A 21,097-nucleotide genomic window follows, 5' to 3' on the forward strand; every position below is an offset into this window, starting at 1 on the left:
TTATAAGGTCGAAAAGTAAAAGTATCATGATAGTCGGATGTATGGTGGAACTAAACTCAACTTGCTGTGCACGTATACATCAAATACTTTAATGGATAAATATAAGCTTTTCACTCGAGCTTTTCAATGAGATGTCACTATCTTCAGGTGTGTCAAACCGAATGGGTATGATTGTTTTAGAATATTTATTTATTTATTTATTTATTTATTTAATTATTTATTTATTTATTTATTTACTATAAAAGTGGGATCGGTGTAAAATATTAAATGCTTTATAACTTTTTATTAATTGACATTCTTGTCATGTGAGTTGAGAATATAATTAAAAATTTGTATGGGGATTTGTATAGAGTTTTCATAAAAAAAAAAGTGTTCCTTATATGGCACATTGTAATTTTTACAAAAATTAATTACTATTTATAATTGGCCTCTCTCTCCAAAACATCTTTCACCTCATTAATAGCTATAAAATGAAAATATTTTATATCGTTTTAAATTTATCAATATATTTATGATTCCCACTATATTCCTTTCAATCTTGATAAATGTATATGATATAACTTGTTTTTACCATTTAAATTATCTTATAGGGCCCGGTCATATGGACTGATCGATTATATATATATATATATATATATATATATATATATATATATATATATATATATATATATATATATATATATATATATATATATATATAGCGAGAGAGAGGAACTGACAGCTAGGTGCTAGTAGGGCCATGAACGGGTCAGGTATACCCTGACCTAACCCAGACCAAACCCTATAGGGTCCAGGTATGGTGATAAATAATAAGACCTGATTAAGACCTGGGTCCGGACGCAAAGGTTAGATTAATACATAGATCTGGGTATAGTTTGTGAAATTTTATACCAGACCTAGGTTCGACCCGAGATCTGATTAAGACCCACAATTTTTCAATGTAAAAATGATAAAAATATTATTTTACTAGGTATGGTCCGGGTCTGGTTCATGTATTTCATATCGAGTTTGGGTCTGGTGTCTCTTATAGTAGAACTGATTAGACCCAGGTCCGGACCCAATACCATAGCCAAAAATCGAGCCCAAGTCTGGTTCTACCTGAGTCTGAACCAAACCCAACCCATTGACACCCCTAGGTGCTAGCCAATTTAATCTTTATGCCATTCTAACTAGGGGTGTCAATGGGTCCGTTTACCCAGACCCGACCCGGACCAAACCCTATAGGGTCCGGGTATGGTGACAAATAAGAAGACCTGATTAAGATGTAGGTCCGGACCCGAAGGTCCGATTAATACATGGACCTCGGTATAGTTTGTGAAATTTTATACCAGACCCAGGCCCAACACGAGTTTCAATTGAGACCAGCAATTTTTTAATGTAAAATTGATAAAAAAAAATATTATTTTACCGGGTATGGTCAGTTCTGGGTTATGTAGTTCTTATCGGATCCGGGTATGGTTTCTCTTATAGTAGACCCGATTAGACCCGGGTCCGAACCCAATACCATACCTAAAATCTGGTCCAAGTCTGTTTCCACCTGGGTCCGAACCAAACCCCACTCATTGACACCCCTAATCCTAACCGTCTTCAAAGTATAGTTGTAGCTGTTGGCTTAATCTGAACTTGCAAATGCATTATATATAGCTTACTTAGCCAAAAATATGGACCAGATTAGGTACTTTTCATGCTTAGATGTATTTAAAAAAAATTGCCAGCAGCTCATATTGCACATATACTTTATGAAAAAGTTGATTCTATAAACTAATTTGAATGCATGTTTCCATTAAGTAAACAATGATATGCACACCTACAAATTCATATTAACTAAAAACCAATTGCAACTGTGCTTTTTTGAATTGGTTACAGTAAGAGATTAATGAACTTGTTAGAACCTCTCTCTCTCTCTCTCTCTCTCTCTCTCTCTCTCTCTCTCTCTCTCTTTCTCTCGTAATTTTATTGGAAAGAAAGTCCTTAGCTTTTCTGTTCCTTCATAGAAAACCATATGATAATTCGATTATGGTTAAGCTTCTAGAATAAATATTGGATCATGGGCAGCTCAGCCCAGTGCCCAGACCAACATGTTACGATGCCTTTTCTTTGGGAAAAACAATAGCTACTATCTCTCATTATATTGCAATCTCCAGTAGAAGCCACCTGTTTTTTAACATTTTCTTAATTTTTTATTGATCAATCCCTACAAATCACTACATGATTTATTTAGTAATATAACTTTATTTTTAGTATCTCCTTGTGTTGTAAGCGCATCTTAATGGCTTCAAAACAACAGTCCACAATGTACCCAAATTCCACCATCGAGATACTCTTGCCTTTACATGGAAACAACTTAATCCAATCTCACACCTATGACTTTGTGCTAAGGAGTACGGTACAGTCAAGTGTACCAAGTCTAATCCCATTTTATTCTTCTAAATATATGTAAAACTTTTATCATATAGTTTCATTTTTAAACAAAACTGTATGTCTTTAGTTGCCTCACAAATAAAAATTGGAGAATGGTGGCACTATTTATTTCTTTCAAATGCATGTCGTAATTGTTTCTCTTTATGAATTTAAAAATTTGTGGTTTATATTTGGGTAAATATTTGGCATTAATGAATTTAAAAATTTGTCATTTATATTTGGGTAAATTTTGGCAATAATGAAGGTACGAAACTATTGAGTAGAAATCACCTTTATTTCATATTTTTTATTTTTTTTGCAGATTGGACCTTATTGATATAATCTAGAATGTTTGTTTAGTAGGAAATGGGTTTTGAATTATGTGATTATGATATGTACGCAAGTTTTTAAGGGCTTTAAAAATCAACAGCTCACAATGTACCAAGATTTCATAACTCAAAAAATCATATTTTTATATGGAGAAAACATGATTCAATGTCCAATTCTTAGTGAACAAACCATGTTGAACGCATCTATGTGCCCAGATTGAATCAATACAACATGCATCTATGACTTCAAGCTCAATAGTTCCATACCTTCATTAGAACCAAATATATACCCTTTATATTTTGTCTAGTAGGTTTTCATGATCCATGTGTGAAAACTAAGGCTGCCTACAAGGGCTCCGCTCATCTGGTAGGGGCGACTTGTGAATGTCACAAGTTTAAACCCATGGATAGCGATCCTTGCAGCAAGATCAACGCCGGGTGTACTTTGGCCATCCAATGTGTCGTCGGTGATGGGTTTTTTTTCCTTGAATTATCCAAAAAAAAAAAAATAAGGCTTGGTTCATCATTTCCTGATGACCAAGGTGGGGGGTTAAAAAATGAGGCCCCTTGGTTAAATATGGTACATCCAGCTTTAAAAATGAGAAACCTCTGAATTGGTTGATTTCCATTGAGAAATAACAGATGCCAAAAAGGTTACAACAGAATCGTTCCATGATCTTAGGAACAAAAAAAGGAAAGGATAACAACAAGAAAATTACAGCAAGAACACAATGAACAATGAGCAGGAAAGTAGTCAGGTGCAAAATGTTATCTTCCTTGAATAGAATTAAAAAAAACAACTATCATACTTAAGACGCACCGACTTATCTTTATTTTGAAACGTTACATCCTTAATGTGCCCCCTCATAAGAGCAGCAACTTAACTCTCAGCTTTTGATTGGTCAAGTTGGCAGCAGATATAGGGCCGACCCAGGTTAATCCTTGGACCATCCTAAATGATGGCAGAGAGAGGCCATTTTTTTAATGAGGCCTAGATGAGATAGTTTCCATCTTTCATTTTTTACATCTTGTAAAGTACAATGATTGAAGTATAAGCCAAACCATAATGAATTATTAAAGTCCCTCTATGTTTTTCCATGTTGGATCAACATAGACATTAGGGGTATATCAACAATCTAATGAAAGAATACAACACTAGTTCTAAGCACATAATATCAATCTCAATTCCCTAAGATAAACCGTGATCGTGAACTGTGCACATTGATGATCATTTACACTAGGGCTGGCAACTGGTCAGGTATGACCAGATCCAAACCTGGATTGGATCCAATAGGACCCAGGTTTGGGCTAATGTAATGGGTGCAATTGGCCCACACAAGGTCGACACATCTGGCTGGAGGGCGGTTCGATTTGCCCTGAGATGAAGGGACATCCCAAGTTTGAAACCCAAGGGTCCGTTCATTGAGACCGCACGCTAGCTGGCCTCTGGTTGGCAAAATCCTTGGGTCGACCCACCGAGAAATAGAATCATTTCGACCTTGGATGCCACCTGTGAGTTTCGAACTTGTGACGTCCCGTCAACTTGGTGACATTAATTCCCAAGGGTACATTCCATGTGCAAGCTGATGCATAACAGAAAACTTTCCCAATGAGCAGGGAAAATACTACACCGAATGCACCGGAACAGTGCTTGGTCAATTGTGTACCTCTCACTGGCCCAAAAAATTGGTGGTTTTTCGTATTAAAAAAAAGAGTAATGAGTTTAATTAGTTAATCAACTCAGACCCACAGGATAAGAGTAGCATATTTACCCATTATATCGTTCAAACCAGACTCGAGTCCGACCTAGATTTTGGTTAATATCCATTAATTTTGCAATATAAAGATACAAAATATTAAGATTCGATGGGGCTTGGATTACACTCTCTATCTGGACCTGGTAGATTCTACTTGAGTCATGTTCGTTCAAACCTGAAACAGGGACAACTGCTTCAAAGTTGGACTTGGGGCTGGACTCAGACAGACCGCCCTCAGGTTCATACAGAAATCAAAATGACTGAGCTGTTAGGTTGCATATAATAGTGTCAGCTTACAAATATTTTCACCGAACTAGCCAAGCCACTTGTAAACTTGGCTTAGTTCAGCTGGAACATGGGCTCATTCAGGCTCATAAAAAAGCTGGACTGAAGAAGCTAGAACCAAGCTTGAACAAGCGCTATCATCTTAATTGAACCACGTTAATGGAATGTAAGTAAGACTAAGTCCCTCTTTGTCTATTTTCCAACAAACAATCATGAAGTAAACTTTGCCGAAAAGTATGCCTTCTTTCTGATATGAAGGGTAATAGTCAATAGACGTGTATAAAAACTTTTTTATTTGAGAACCAAACGAATGATTAATGGTGGTAATCCGTCGTAGAATTTTCGGAGTTCAGGTAAAAAGAAAACCATTTTACCTTTTACTAATAGATTAAAAAGCCATATTTTCTCCTAGGGCAGTATGAAAATGAATTTTCAAGTAAATTTATTATAGGAAACTAAAGGTTAAATTTAAAATATGCATGAATAAATGAAGCTATCCTACGTAATTATCCAAAAAATATAAATGCAGTGAGAGTATCAAAGAATAAGATACAAATTTCAAAAATATAATACAAAATAAATTAACAGTATTTAAATAATACTAACATATGAACATTTATGTACCTGTTTCATAATGCCAAATCATTTTCCTCGCATTTTTCTGTTACAGATAATGTTCCAACAAATATGGAAAGTGGTTCTTGTGAATCCTGTTCCTATGAATGATAGGACGAAACCCTTGTCTACAAACAATTTTCCTACGATTGAACACATCCTAAGAGGGGGGGAGACAAGAAAAGGAAAAAAAGATTATAATCAAGAAACTATGCAGATAATTTGCTGCAAACCTTGATCTTTTTTTCTTTTTTTTCAATAAGCAAGCTGGGGTTAAGCATACCCCTACCAGTTGTACAATAAATTATATACCCACAGGTATAGAAGCAACGATGTCCTAGCACTTTGTAATGTTCACAAGCCCCTCCGACTATATGAGCAAGCCCTCATGAGTCTTAATCAAAATCAAGGTTGCCAGACTAGGAAGCAAAAACGGGAAACGATACAGGTAGCCAAAGCGAGAAGCGATGCATTTTAAAATGTATAGAAAGCGGGAAGTGAGGAATAAAAAAAACAATATAAGAATTGAATTGGAATCAAAATGGAACGCAAATAAAAACTAAAATAAAAGTGACTATTCTTAAATTTCATGATTTTTTAGTGTAAGAATTAAACTTTTAGCAAAATCTAAAAATAATGCCTCTCAATTTAGAGAAAGCACATGGTGAGTGAGAAGCATGAGAAGAAACACATAAAAAACATGAAAAATTGAGTGAGAGAACATATAAGAAAAATAGATGAAGTGTGAAAAGCATAAGAGAAGCGTGGGAGAATCAAGATTCTCATAAAGTTTCGAAAGCGAGTATCACGCTTCCAAAGCGAGTTACCAGCAGGCTTCCCACCTATCTAAGAAGCTTCCAGTAACTCTGATCAAAACTATTGGTTACCTTAGTACAGTTAGAATGCACGATCATAAGTTTTCTAGAGAAGCCATAAAATGAAGTGAAAAAAATAGTATCCAAAGCCATATGTACGAGTACTTGCCGTTGCCACAGATCACTCAGAATTGGAGTTAAAAAGCGGCTATTACTAGATCTAAATTTTCATTACACAAATAAACACATACAGGTTTTCATTGCACAAACAAACATATAAAGTGAAGGCGACAGCAATTTTGACTTCTTTTGAACTTACCACTTGCTATTTTCTGCACATCACATGGCTGTGGACCACTATCTCTAAACCATACAACAAGACCAAAAATAAGATGCAACATCATCTCAGAATCAATGTAGCAACACATGATTTTATAACTTACAAGGAGACTTCTAATCGACAAAGTGAGTCAAAAATACCCACGAGATAGTGCATGATACTTTCCTCAAACTAAATTTAGCTTTATAGGAAGGAACATGCAGCTAATATAACCCCAAAAGCATATGGAATTCACATAATTGCACCTCTGCAACATGCAGAAGTGCATCTGTCGATTAATACAACCCATACCATGTGCAGAAGTGGATCAAAGCAATCCAAGACTACTGTAAGATACAGCTATTAGAATTACATGTCGTCCAAGAAAGATAAAAAAAAAAAGATAAGCGATCACGACTATGATTAGAATGGACGAAGCTTTTTCATCAACCATCTCTTCCTTAGCTCCACATTCAGTGCCAGAAAAGTTTTAGCTTTCTTTTCATCCTCCAGAAGATCACAAGCAGCTAAAAAGAGATCAGGATCCATGCCTGGTATGTCACTGAGAGCAGACATGTACTTTTCTACCATTTGAGGGTTCTTGACTTCTCTAAAAGCACTTGCTAAGTTATTAACTGCAGTTGCCATCTGACGAAGAGCTTTTACCACGTCATCTCCAGCAAGTGCTTGGGATTTTCTAGAATGATCGAGGCTGTGTGGTGTCACAGATCGACGTTTCCTTCGCTTGTTCAGTATATCTTTATCCTCACCTGAGTCAGATGAGTCCTGCACACCGTTAGCTTGATGTTCATGGCCAGTAGATATAGGTGAAGATAATGGATCTACTGCAGCTACCATAGCTTCCATTGATGGGGTGATATCTTTATTGCGAAGATTAGCCCCTGCTATGCTGTATCTTCCATCAGCAACTGTGCGAGAAAATACAGCACATAGATCTTCAAAATATGGCAAAGGTTTATCTTTGTATTGACGTGCTTCAGGGTGTTCCTGTATGTATCATGTATCAGCTACTAGTAATCCTATTGTCCTATATCATTACTAATTTATGGAATATGAAGAAACAACACACCTTGGTGTACTCATCCCACAAGCTCTCATCAGTAGCTGTAATCATTTGGGTCTCACGGTTCCAACCAAATCCTCTTTGGTCACACACAGACTTTATGACATTATATTGTTTTCGTAAAGTTTTTAGCCGATTTCTCAAATACTCCCTATGAATGTGAGTGCCAAATCTTTGTTGAAATGCCCTCTCCATTCGGTTCCAACCATGTTTGTTAAATGTGTTGTCAACCTTGGTCCCTTTACGGACTTCTTCTACCATGAGGCTTATGAAATAGTGATCCATAAGGGGTGTCCAGTACATTTTCTTTCGGTCATGACCGATCATGACTGGGCTTTCTGTTCCTTCACTGCCTGAAAACTCAGTTTGCTTGTTCATAAGAAAGTCAAAGTCACAGAAATTGAATTACATTAACAGAATGGATTGGGCCTCATGGCATTAGAACAACAAAGAGATCTTCAAGGAACTACAATGACCTATTGGAGGTTGTCAGAAGAGAATAGCATAATTGGATTGCATTACAAAAGATACTCCTCTACACTAAACACCTACAGGTAAGAGGAAATAGGCAACCTATACCCAATAAAGCACTGGTACTAAAGATGCAAAAATACGATCACAGAATTCAAAGCTGATAAAATGAGACACTAAGGGTAAGTTTGGTTTGCTGGGCCACATGTAACTCCAAATCAAATTTGATATTGGAGTCATGAATCAGAATCACAAGTCCCTTGTGATTCTGATTCTCATGCAAATGAGAAAATGAATCTCATTAGCCTTTGCAAATGAGAGTTGGCTTCTCACCACTCATTTTCTGATGTTGGGTTAGCCAATGTCGATGAGATTCATCTCAAATTCGCATGAGTCTGAATCTCATCAGATGTTATCAAACATGACCTAAGACTGAATATAGCTCACATGGTATTCAAGTAATGCAACTAAATGAGGCATGCAGCATCTAAGATGCATCTTTGACTCATGCCCTTTTATTGTTTCATTAATAGTGGAAATATTGTAATGTTATGTTGTGTATGTGTATTGTTTACATTCAACATAGCCTAGAAATAAAAGGATTCAATAAAGGGTCATTTCCTCTAAGACTGGATGACCTTGTTGTGTTGGCTACCTAGCCTTCTCCTCCAATGCTTTTCTCGTTAGACTTCTGCTATGGTATTAAAGCTGGTCCTTCCTCCAGTAGGTCTAGTCATGTTCTTCCATTTATTGTTCTTATCTCCTTTATTCTATTTCTTATTGCTGCTTTCTTTTTTCTTGGGAAGCAGAAGAAAGAATGGACATAGAAAGCAAAAGCAAGAGAAAAGGCATTTCAAAATTGTGTCCAAGAGTCCAAGTTAGTAATGTCGAGTCATTTGGGAGTATTGAAGGGTCAAAGTTAGTAATGTCGAGTCATGTTTTGAATTGTCCGTGTGACATAGGTTGCGGGTGCGGTGCCCTATTAGAAGAGTCCGTGTGACATAGGTTGCGGCATCTTCTCTAGGATGTGAAGCCAATCACTACCAAATTGATTTGAAATCCTTTCAGCAGGTGAAGCAGCTGGTTAGGCACCACTAGCAACAATAGTGTCCTTGGGCTTGGCACTCTCACCATTTGATGACATAGAAAAAGTTCCACCCTTTTTTCTCAAGAGTAGACACGAAGACTTCATGTGGCGTTATCCCTTACAATAGTGACACTCGATAAAGCTCAAGTCACCTCTACTTCCTGATCTACTACCTCCTCTACCACTCAATCTACCACAAAACTATCTAGGGATTGCCATAACTGTATCACCAGATGGATAGGTTGTAATATCGCGTATTTTTCACACTTAGTTAAATTTGAGATTTTCAAAAATTTGGCCAAGTCTGAGAGAAAAATCGTTTGAGGCTTGATTTTTAGACTGAAGTCTTTGAGTCTGAACTTGACCCAAGTCTCATCGACAAGGTCGAGGCAAGCCAAACGAAGCGTGAGCAAGAGTATTAATTTTTACTTTTAAATTCAAGCGAAATTCAGGTTATTTTTGGGCAAAATTCGGAATTTTATATGTGTGTAATATATCGTTGGATGCGTCTCGAAATTCTATGCGCAACGGTGTTTTACTTTTCTAAATTCGGGCTACGGTTGGCCCAAAAATCGTATTTTTCTAAAAATTAAGCAGTTTGTCGAAACGGATCCAGAGTTGGATCAGATTGGATCCAAGGCCTAAGATCCAAACTAATATGGATTTGGGTCTTATTTAAGTCCTACTTTAATCGGGATTTAATCTAGATCTTGATCCTTTTTCGTTTTGGGTATGGGTTTGGATCTTGGACTCAGATCCAGATCCAAGCCCAACGTTTTTTCAGCTTTAAATTCACTATAAAGCCTTAATTTGAAGTCTAATAAGGTTAAGAAGCCTTTTGGGTTAATTTGGTAACTTTTGGAAGTTTTTAGATAATTTTAATTAATTAATACTAATTTCGAATTTTTATTTTTGGGGCTGAGTAGGACTCTTTAAAAGAGACCTTATTCCAGCTTAAGAGAGGTTAGGAAAGTGTTTTAAAAGAATTGAAAGTTTTTGTTTTGAAAAGTCAACATTTGGTAGTATTTCCAAAAAATTAGGAAACTAGAGGGAGGAGAGAGAGTTTCTATCCCTTTGGAAACCCTCTTAGAGAGGGCTGGAGAAGGAGGGGCGACCTCCCCTATGAGGGCCTATAAAAACACTTCAAAAAGAGAGAGAAAAGAGAAAGAGAAGGAAAAAAGGAGGAGAGAGAAAGTAAGGAAAAGAGAGGTAAAAGGAGGAAGAAGAGGAGGATAGTTGATCTTTTTCAGCCATCCAACCCTTGATCCACCATTATTTTCCTTCGATTCACGCAAAGGTACGGGTTTCTCTCTTGTTTCGGATGAGAAAAAGAACATGGATTGAATTTTCATGTGATGCTTTTGAGAAGAATCCATGGGAAAAGAGTAAATCTAGATATTTACTCTAAAATACATGGATGAGGTTTTGTAAATCCTCTTTCATGGAGGTATTTTCGATTTTATACACGTAGCAACAAAAAAATTCTGTACATGTGTATTTTTTATGCCAAAAACGCATGGGTTTGACGGTACAAATAAATTGTTAAGGGTTGATATTATGGTATGATCGATCTCCATGGATGATCCATGTTTTTGGATCGTTGGATGCACCAAAAACCCATGTTATAATATTTTATCTTCATGCGTGTTCATGAAAAGAAAAAAAATCTGTGTTGGTGGCCTATTGGTTCATGGTGTTATAGAAAAAAAAAGGTTTCTATGTTTTCAAAAAAAAAAATAATAATATAAGTATATTTTTTTTAGACCCTTGGTGGGCTGGCGGTCAGGCCAGCCGACTCTGGCCTGACGTGCCAGGTCCTGCCAGGTGTGGCTGGGTCTGGTCGGGCTGAACCAGACCCATCAGGGTGCTGGCTGGGCACCTGGCAGCCCAGCCGAGTGGCTCGGCTGGGCATGCCAGGCCGTGCCGGGCCTGGAACAGCCTGCGGCTGGACTTGGCAGACCTGGTAGTCCCCTGCCAGATCTGTCCAGATCGGACCCAGCTGGTTGGGTCCAGCTGGGCCTGAGCCGAACCCCAGCCGACTGGATCGGCTGGGTGTAGTTGGTTCTTCTCAGGAAATATATATATATATATATATGCGAAATGTTGAACATAGGAAAGCAAGCATGAAAATATTTAAGGGATGATGGGTAGCTTTCGAAACAAAGCCCAGTATGTTACTTCATCAACAACAAGCAATGATCATGTAAGTGTTGAAAGTTGAAAGTTGAAACATTCTGGTGCACATGATAGCAGGAGTCTGAAATCTTCCATGATTTTATAAGAGAGGAATTTGACTGGTTAATAGCTTCAATATATAAATTTCCTTAAGTGGTACTAGTAGGATATCTGACAAGATATTGATTCTGGATGGAGGAAAGTTCTAGAATTGATAAATGACTATCCAAAACTTACATTTAGTTCTCATCCATGCCAATGGCGAATAGTGTCTGGTGGTTCTCTGCACTTGCATTTGGTGTGATAGTCCAACTCTTTGGTACTCAATGCTTTTAAAAGGATAGAATCAGAATATATGATTCTACAACAACGTAAGAAGCAAGAAAGGCTTGATGTTTTGGAGAAGGTCTATCATATCTGATAGCCACAACTCTGGAACTGATGACTTAGAACTGCGGAGAAGAACTGGAATCTAAATCAATGTCAATGACAACATCTTGATCTGCTAGTCATTACAATCTTGTACATTCTAGTGCTTGGTGGTCATAAATCTGTATGAGATGTTTATAGCCTTCATAGGGTACAAAGGGCTTTTAGGAAAATAATCTGCAGAAGTTTGAACTGAGAACTTTTAGAGGGTTGTATGGATTTGTAATATGGATAACCTTTTTGAGACGTTGAATATCTTAGTAGAGCATTTTACCACCTAGGCTAGCTATTTGTCAAGATCTAAATTTTTGAGTAAAGCAAGGTATGTATTCCTGAAACAGAGAATAATCTGGTAGACAGAAGAAATAAGATATTTAGTCTGGCTTTACAGGCAGTGCAACAGAAAGCATTTCAAAGAATCCACATTTCGTATTGCTTTAACCCAGAATTCATATGGTTAGAACTGGCCAGACAAAAGCCATGTCAGCTTTAAGCATATGCTACTCTTTCTCTTATCTATACCCATCCGTTCTTGGGCATAATGACACAAAACATGCTATAAGCCATTTACATATCTTGTTGTAGGAGATTGCTGGTTTTGCCCACTCCAACAATTGGCTAAGAGACTGCATGTTTTTGTATTATAGCTTATGTAAAAGAAAAATGTGCTGAATATATATAGTTAACCCGGTACATATCTGCTATTTGCATAGGCAGGCATCAATAGTTTTCTCTAAAGAGATTGTTGAAAGAATACCAAAACTTGTAGGGTTTAGAAGATGCTTTTGACATTACTGATTTAAGTTCTCCTATGTATATATACTCATGTTTAATAACCCAATCGATTTTTTTTTTACAGCAGATTTGCTTAATGTTAGGCATCCTGTCATACCTGTTTATAAGGTGATAAAACACATATGGTCATGCAAAGCTTATTAGGTATACCCCTACGTAATTAGTGGAACAGAAACGTTTATGGGTGCTGCCATGATTTAGTTAGTTATGTAACTGTTTTCTGTTGCCATGGTATAAGTTGTTTCCAATGTTTTAACTGAATGTTTCATGTTAAGTTAAAGTTTTAATATAAGATTGGCTTCTTAAGCATGAGTTTGCATGGAATTAATGTGTTTGTATGTATTGCTTTTCTCGTTGTTCCTTGGCTTTGGTGGTACCTTGCACCATCAAAAACTCGTTTTCCATTTTAGGAGTATGAGAAGAGGTAAGAGCACCGGATACGCAAAGAACCAAATCGACCAAGCCGAGGTCCTGTTGGAGTTGATCCCTCACCATTTGGGGAGGAAGGTGATCAACTTGTAGGTCGGATACCCACATGTTTTCATTTGTCTTGTTAAATCTTGTTTATCTCTTCAAACCTATCTGGAGCAATGCAATTTCTGCACCTACATTACCACACCAGAATTTGTTTTTTGGTAAGACTTGGGATGTTATCAACTATCTACTTCCATAATGAAAATCACTTTCTTCCAAGGAATAAACACCAACAGCACATTTTCAAAGCACACGAAATGCCTATACCTTCATTCTATTGTAAACTATAGAATTTCTCAGAAAGAAGTCTAAAAACAATAACAATCATATATATTATAGACCCATACTCCAATGTACAAAAAAACAAGCAATCACTTGCACATCTACAGAATAATACATTCCCCTTAAAAGTTGATCAACTGTAGCCTCAAGAACACTTTATGTTGGTGCAAAGGTTCTTGAGGAAAAAATGTGTTTCCCACGTCTGTAATCTATGATCCACTTCTCTGAGACACCAAATACATGATTGTGTCTACAAAACATAAATTCATAACCTACTTATATAGATGGGTGTCTACAAAACAGTTTTGGTGATTAAGATTTAAGAATAGTTCTGGAGATGTAGGAGAGGAAGAAGAGGTTGAAAGGAAGATACATATAAATAGGGCCACTACAATATGAAAACTGGAAATATGAGAACTAGAGTGTGAACTAAGCATTCTAATACTTTTTTCGCAAATCCTACCCTGCAGATGTGTAATGCAATATTTGAGTTTTTTTGTTTTTTTATGTTTAGAGCTTGTTTGTATTTTTATTTAAACTATTATATTTTTTGTGGGTCTCTAGGCATGTCTAGCACTTGTTGGGGGGAGGGGGGTTGTTGACTATTAAGTTAATGACAAGACTACCTTACATCCACATCCTATCTCCTATTGTCTCCCTCTCCCCCCTACCCCCAACCCGCCAAAAGAAAAGGACAAAAAAAAGCCCACATACACCACCAGATCCTGCATGACAAGCCTAATGGAACCATCCTATTTTAGGTTGACACTAGGCCATGTTCTTATCCGCTTGCAAATTTGCTGGTCTCGACCTAACCTCATGCCTATAGTTGGGATAAGGCTTGATGATGAAGATGATTTATATTTATGCCTATTTACAATTTGAAGTTCACTCAGAATGAAGCTATGATAAATCTTAGCTCCTGTAAAAGCTATTCTTAGGGTCAGTGTGACCACAACCCATGACAAACTGTAATCCACAAGCTATGTCACACGGACTCGGCTAGGGAGGCGACGCACCCACGTTGACACGCCCCGACACGGGTGCGGCTTCGGACACGGGGCGGACTCGGTCAACAGGTGTCGAACTCGGTCAACAGGTGTCGGACTCGGTCAACGCACCTGGGCCGAGTCCGTCCACTTTATAGACTCGATCAACTTTGACCGAGTCTATAAAGGTCCATTTTCAAACTCGGTTTGGATCTGGCTCGGGTTCGGATCCGGACCCTGTTAAAATATGTAATCTCATATAATATCTCATATGTAATCTCATAGACATGTAATGTTTTATCTCCTTTCTAGTTAGGATTTTTTGTTTAATTAATTCTAGTTAAAATACAACTAGAATTAGCCAAACCAGTCCATCATTGGACTGATTTGGCCTTTACCTTTTTGACTAGTCAAAAAGGTACCTTTTTGACCAAGTCAAAAAGGTAAATCCAAAAAGAGCTGTTGGACTCCCCAACAGCTCTATTAGAGCCGTTGGAGAGTCCAACAGCTCTCTTAAGGCTTCTCTCTACCTCTCTATAAATATGGGGTTATTCCCCTTGTAAAGACTTACTCTTGTTTTGGGTTTTTATCTCAAATCAATAAAATTGTTTATTTTTCATTTTTATACCCGTTTCGGGTTGTGTGTATTCTTAAGTTCTCTTTATGAACCTTTGTGGTTCTTATGATGTATTTGTGAGAACTTGTTGAGAGACATTTGTTGTAGCGTATTTTTCACTTTCTTACATGGTATCAGAGCAAGGTCGGTGGACGTGTATTGGGAAGCGTGCCATGCAACTACTCTTCAAGAAAGTGAAGTCTCTTTGAAGGAGTGCTCGTGTGTAGCCTTGAAGGGCGTGGAAGGCTACTTATTTTCGATCTTTGTGGTTAAAATATTCCTCTTCCCACTTGCTTTTCTTCTTCCCCTCTCATTCCAAAGCTTGTAAAATGGATGACAATGATAATGTCACCATTAAGTCCATAAAACTCAACGATTCAAACTATGTAACATGGGCTTCAATCATGAAGCATCTTATTTGGGGAAAGGGTCTATGGGGCTTAGTTGATGGAACCGATAAGGAACCTAAACTAACGCTCACTAAAGAAGAAGGTGGAAGAGAAGTACCTCTTTTGGAGGTGGAAAAAACTAAGGCCATCTCCACATATGAAAAGGAATGGAAAGAATGGAGAATGGGTCACGCCAAGATCATGTCTTTGCTAATTTCTAGTGTAGACATAAAGAAGTGTTCAAGTCTCGCAAAATTTGAACATGCTAATGATGCGTGGGAATATCTTAAGAGAATGTATTCTCTTAAAGATATTGCTCATATATGTAACTTACAAGAAAAGGTTCGGAATATGGTTCAAGGAGAGAGAAGTATTAGAGAATACTACAATAGCTTATCTGAATTATGGGAATAGTTGGCTCTTCTTGAACCAAAGTGGCATTGTCCACAAGACATTGAGCTTCGCCAAAATCAAGTAAATGCGGAGCATTTTTTTCAATTTATAAATGGGTTGAGACCCGAATTTGAATCAACCAAGTCCGCTCTTCTACATCGGAGAAATGTTCCCTCTATTGAAGATACCATTGAAGAGCTAAGTATGGAAGAAAATAGACTCAAGAAACGAGTCGACAAAAGCGATGATGATACAGTTTTAGCTGTATCTAGACCAGGTAATTACATTCGCACATACAAACCTCCACATATTGGGAGAATAAACAATGAAAGGCAAGGAGGCGATTTTGAAAGGAGAAAAGTTATTTGTTATTACTGTCATGTACCCGGACATGTTAAAACTTACTGTCCAAAGTTGAAAAAATCTTATAAGAAGAAGGTAGCTGTTGTTGAATCAAAAGAATCCAATGAGACATCCATTGGAAACATGTCCCTGTCTCAGCTGGTGGAGGCTCTACAACCTCTTCTTAAAGGAACTTCTCCCTCAGCTGGAGTTGCGATCTCTTCTGTTGGCACCTCCGATCCAGGTAAACCCCTATGGCTTCTTGACTCTGGCGCTTCTTTTTACATGACACCAAATTTAAAATTACTGTCGCATTGTTATGACTTAAGTGGATCGAGTGTTTTTACTGCGGATGGAACATCCCTTGAGATAAAAGGAATAGGAAATTTCGAAAATAACTCTCAAAACTCAAAAGGATTTTGTGTTCCAAAGATTAAATATATCCCCAAACTTAATCTAAATCTCTTATCTGTTTCTCAATTAACTGATCATGGGTGTAATGTTTCCTTCTCTTCTCATGATTGTCAAGTACAGGATCACCAGTCAGGGAAGCTGATTGGGGAAGGCCATAGAGAAGGAGGCTTATATTACATGGATTTTTTGGAATTACCCAAGAAAACATTATGCTGCAATGTTCAAAAAGTAGGCTTAGATCTTTTACACCAAAGATTTGGTTACCCTTGTATATCCAAGCTTCAGTACTTTCCAAACATGGAAAAAAATTGTAATTTTGAAACTTTCACTTGTGAAAAATGTATTCTTGGAAAAATGAAACGACTAGCATTTCAAGAAAGAACTTTTGTCTCCACTCGACCACTTGAATTAATTCACTCTGATGTTTGGGGTCCTGCACCAGTTACATCAGAAGGTGGGTTTTTATACTATGTAATTTTCGTGGATGACTTTACACGATATACCTGGATTTACTTTCTCAAACACAAATTTGAAGTGTTCTCTTTTTTTCAAATATTTCATAATATGGTCAAAAATCAATTTAAGAATGATATTTCAATATTTCGCACTGATTCAGGGGGAGAATTTTTATCAACTGAATTTAAAGAATATTTGAACTCACATGGAATTTCACACCAAAAATCTTGTCCCTATACCCCTCAACAAAATGGGTTAGCTGAGAGAAAACACAGACACATTATAGAAACAACTAGAACACTACTTATCACACATCAAGTTCCTAAAGTTTTTTGGGCCGAAGCTATTTTAATTGTTGTGTATCTTATTAATAGGATGCCCTCATCCTCAATAAAAAATATTTCTCCTACTAAAAAGCTTTATAAACAAAAACCTGATTATTCTAGACTAAGGGTGTTTGGGTGCAAGTGCTTTGTTTTTACAGATAAGAATGATAAATTCTCTCCCCGTGCTATACCCTGTACTTTTTTAGGATATGCAAATAATCAAAAAGGATACAGATGTTTTGACCCTAAAAACAACAAGTTATACGTTTCAAGGAATGTATCCTTTTTAGAAAATGAAAGTTTTTTTGAAAACAAAAATTCTACTGAAATAGATGAGTATTCCTTCTTGTTGGATCTAGTTCCAAAGGATAGTGAAAGAGAAATTGATCTAGATGATCAGATGGATGTGATTGATTCTGATCCTCATAGAAATAGTCAAGATTGTATTTGTAGAAGATGAACCGAACCCTAGAGAGAGAGAGAGACGGCTGAACTTGAAAACAGAAAAACTTAATTCATCATTAGGGCTTCTCTATATATTAAATAGAGAGAGGCAAAACAAAGAAATTACATCTAAGTCCTTATGAAAATAATATTTCAGAAAACCTCTAATAAAGAACAACTTAACCTAAAAACCTCCTATTCTCAACACTCCCCCTCAAGCTGGAGCATAGATATCTATCATGCTCAGCTTGTCACAGCATCTGGAGAAATTTGGCCTAGCAAGAGGCTTTGTAAACATATCTGCAACTTGGTCTTCAGACTTTAGGTATTTTGTAGTGATATGACCAGCTTGAATCATATCTCTTACATAGTGGCAATCAACCTCAATGTGCTTTGTTCTCTCATGCAAGACAGGATTGTTTGCTATATATGTTGCCGCTTTGTTATCACACATCATGGTCATTGGAGAGGAAACCTTCACCTGGAGATCATTAAGAACAGTACGAACCCATATCAATTCAGCAGCTGTTTGGGCCATAGCCCGATATTCTGATTCTGCACTCGACCTGGAAACCACATTTTGTTTCTTACTTCTCCATGAAATCAAGTTGTCTCCTAGAAACACACAGAATCCTGTGGTAGACTTTCTATCTACTGCAGATCCAGCATAGTCAGCATCAGAATAGGCTACTATCTCCAGAGTTCCACCTTTCTTGAACAGTAACCCCTTTCCAGGAGAGGATTTTAGATATCTGAGAATCATTATGGCTGCATTCCAGTGTACCTCAGTTGGTTTGTCCATGAACTGGCTAACTTTGCTTACTGCTAAAGCAATATCTGGTCTGGTCACAGTTACATATAGTAACTTCCCTACTAGGGAGCGATAGCGTTTGCTATCAATAGGTTTTGACCCTTCTTCAACCAACTGAACTTTATGGTCCATGGGAATATTTGCTGGTTTAGCTTCCAACATGCCTGTTTCCTTTAATAAGTCAAGAACATACTTCCGTTGAGACAAAACCATCCCTTCACGGCTTCTAGCAACTTCTATACCCAGAAAATACCTGAGTGAACCAAGGTCTTTTGTAACAAAGTGTTTGTGAAGATGAGCCTTTGTGGCTTCAATAGCTTTCACATCATCTCCTGTAAGAATGATGTCATCCACATATACTACCATAACAACTATGCCAGAGCTAGTTTTCTTTATAAAAAGTGTATGATCTGCTGCTGATCTGTTAAAACCAAAGCTTGACATCACTTCAAACAACTTTTGAAACCATGCACGAGGACTTTGTTTCAAGCCATAAATCGTCTTTCTCAATTTCCACACCTTCTGACACTCCCCCTCAACCTCAAAACCTGGAGGTTGTTGCATGTAAACGGTCTCAGAGAGATCCCTATAAAGAAATACATTTTTCACATCTAATTGACACAAGTTTCAGCCATGCTGAACAGCTACTGAGAGAACAAGACGGATGGTACCCATCCGTGCAACAGGAGAAAAAGTTTCAAAGAAGTCAATTCCATATGTCTGGGTATACCCTTTCGCGACTAATCTGGCCTTGTACCTTTCAATAGAACCATCAGATTTGTACTTTATTGTATATACCCATTTGCAACCAACAATGTCAGCATCTGTTGGGGAATCAACTAGATCCCAGGTATGTTGAGATACCAAAGCTGTCATTTCTTCTTGCATAGTCATTTTCCAGCGATTATCAAGTGTTGTCTGCTGATAGTTCAGAGGAATGGTTTCAGCAGACAAGGCTGAAATAAAAGACTTCATCTGATGTCCAACTCTGGCATGGGAGACAAAATGAGATATGGGATATAAGGTGCATTGTCTTGTCCCTTTTCGTAGAGCAATAGGCCTGTTATCATCATCCTGAAGATCACTATTGTCAGTAGAACTTACCTCAGGAGAAGAAGAAGATGAAGGCTCTTGCGGAAGTGGACCTCTACGCACATATACCAATGGAGGATTATTAAATCTGGAAGAGGATGAAGTTTGGTTCGGTAAGGAGGGCACAGATTCCAAAGGAAAAGGAGGTATAGGCAATGGAAAAGACTCAGCTGGATCAACCTACAGCGGAGAACCGGAACTGGAGTAATATGGAGAGGATTCCAGGAAAGATACGTCCGCACTGACATACTCTGGGCGAGAAATAGGATCATAACATCGATAGCCCTTTTGATTTTTTGGATAACCAATAAATATGCATTTTGTAGCTTGGGCAGCTAATTTATCACGATCAGGGCCAAGTTTGTGGACAAAACAAACACATCCAAATATTTTTGGTGAGAAAGAAAAAAGTGGGGCATTAGGTTTTAGGATATGTAATGGAATTTGATCACCCACAGAAGACGAAGGCATGCGGTTGATCAGATAGCAAGCAGTGGTAATCGCATCACCCCAGTATAACGCAGGAACATTGGATTGAATCATAATGGTCCTGGCAACATCAAGGAGGTGCCGATGTTTTCGCTCAGCCACCCCATTTTGTTGAGATGAATAGGCACAGGAAGTTTGGGGTTGAATGCCATGATCTTGGTAAAATTGTAACAGACTTTTTGATTTAAACTCGAGAGCATTATCAGTGCGAACAATCTTGACAATAGATTCAAACTGAGTTTTTATTTCAAGAATTAGGGATTTGATAAGACTTGGAACTTCAGATCGTTCTTTTATTAAAAATACCCATGATAACTTAGAGAAATCATCAACAATAACAAGATAATACCGACACTGAGTCCTAGTAGGAATCTTACTAGGACCCCATACATCTGCATGAAGAAGTTCAAAAACTTTATTACTAGACTGACTCTGACTCAAAGGAAACGAACTTCGATGATGCTTGCCCAACTGACATGCTTCACACTGAAATGATGTGGTGGACGGAATCTGAGGAAAGACTGACCGAAGCTTTGACAATGAAGGATGACCAAGACGACGATGCCACTGAACAGGACTGAATGAATGTTCCACTGCAGCATGAACAGAACCCATTGGATGATGTAGGTAGTAAATTCCATTTTCTTCATAGCCTCCACCAATCTTCTTCCCCGTCAGCAAATCCTGAAAATGACAACCCATTGGATCAAATATTACTCTACAATTTTGTTCTTTTATAAGGCAACTAACAGAAAGTAAACTTTAAGGAAAGTTTGGAGCATGAAGAGCATTTTTCAACTGTAATGAGGAGGATATAGAAATATTTCCCTGACCAACTACCGGGGAGGAGCTCCCATCGGCTAATGAGACTCCAAGTTGAGCCTTAATGACCTTTAGATCTGAAAAAACACGTGAATTTCCACACAAATGTCTGGATGCACCAAAGTCAATAACCCACTTACTATCATTCGGATGGAGATGATTCCTGGTTGAATAGGCAATACCAGCTACAGGAG

At 37.6% G+C, this 21,097-nt stretch overlaps 1 protein-coding gene across 1 annotated transcript in view; it reads right to left on the reverse strand.

Moving 5' to 3' along the window:
- Positions 1–6,726: 6,726 nt before the first annotated feature.
- LOC149847021 (L10-interacting MYB domain-containing protein-like) overlaps positions 6,727–21,097 on the reverse strand; it is a 40,715-nt gene continuing 26,344 nt past the window's right edge. The window contains exons 4-5 of the mRNA XM_089998263.1: positions 7,614–7,960; positions 6,727–7,531 (exon numbers count right to left, since the gene is read on the reverse strand). Of these exons, the coding sequence (XP_089854389.1) occupies positions 6,947–7,531; positions 7,614–7,960 (932 nt within the window). The 3' untranslated portion in view covers positions 6,727–6,946. The remainder of the gene's footprint in view (positions 7,532–7,613; positions 7,961–21,097) is intronic.

This window comes from Nuphar pumila, chromosome 2 (assembly GCF_984573655.1).
Source record: "Nuphar pumila chromosome 2, dmNupPumi1.hap1.1, whole genome shotgun sequence".
Classification (NCBI taxonomy): Eukaryota; Viridiplantae; Streptophyta; class Magnoliopsida; order Nymphaeales; family Nymphaeaceae; genus Nuphar; species Nuphar pumila.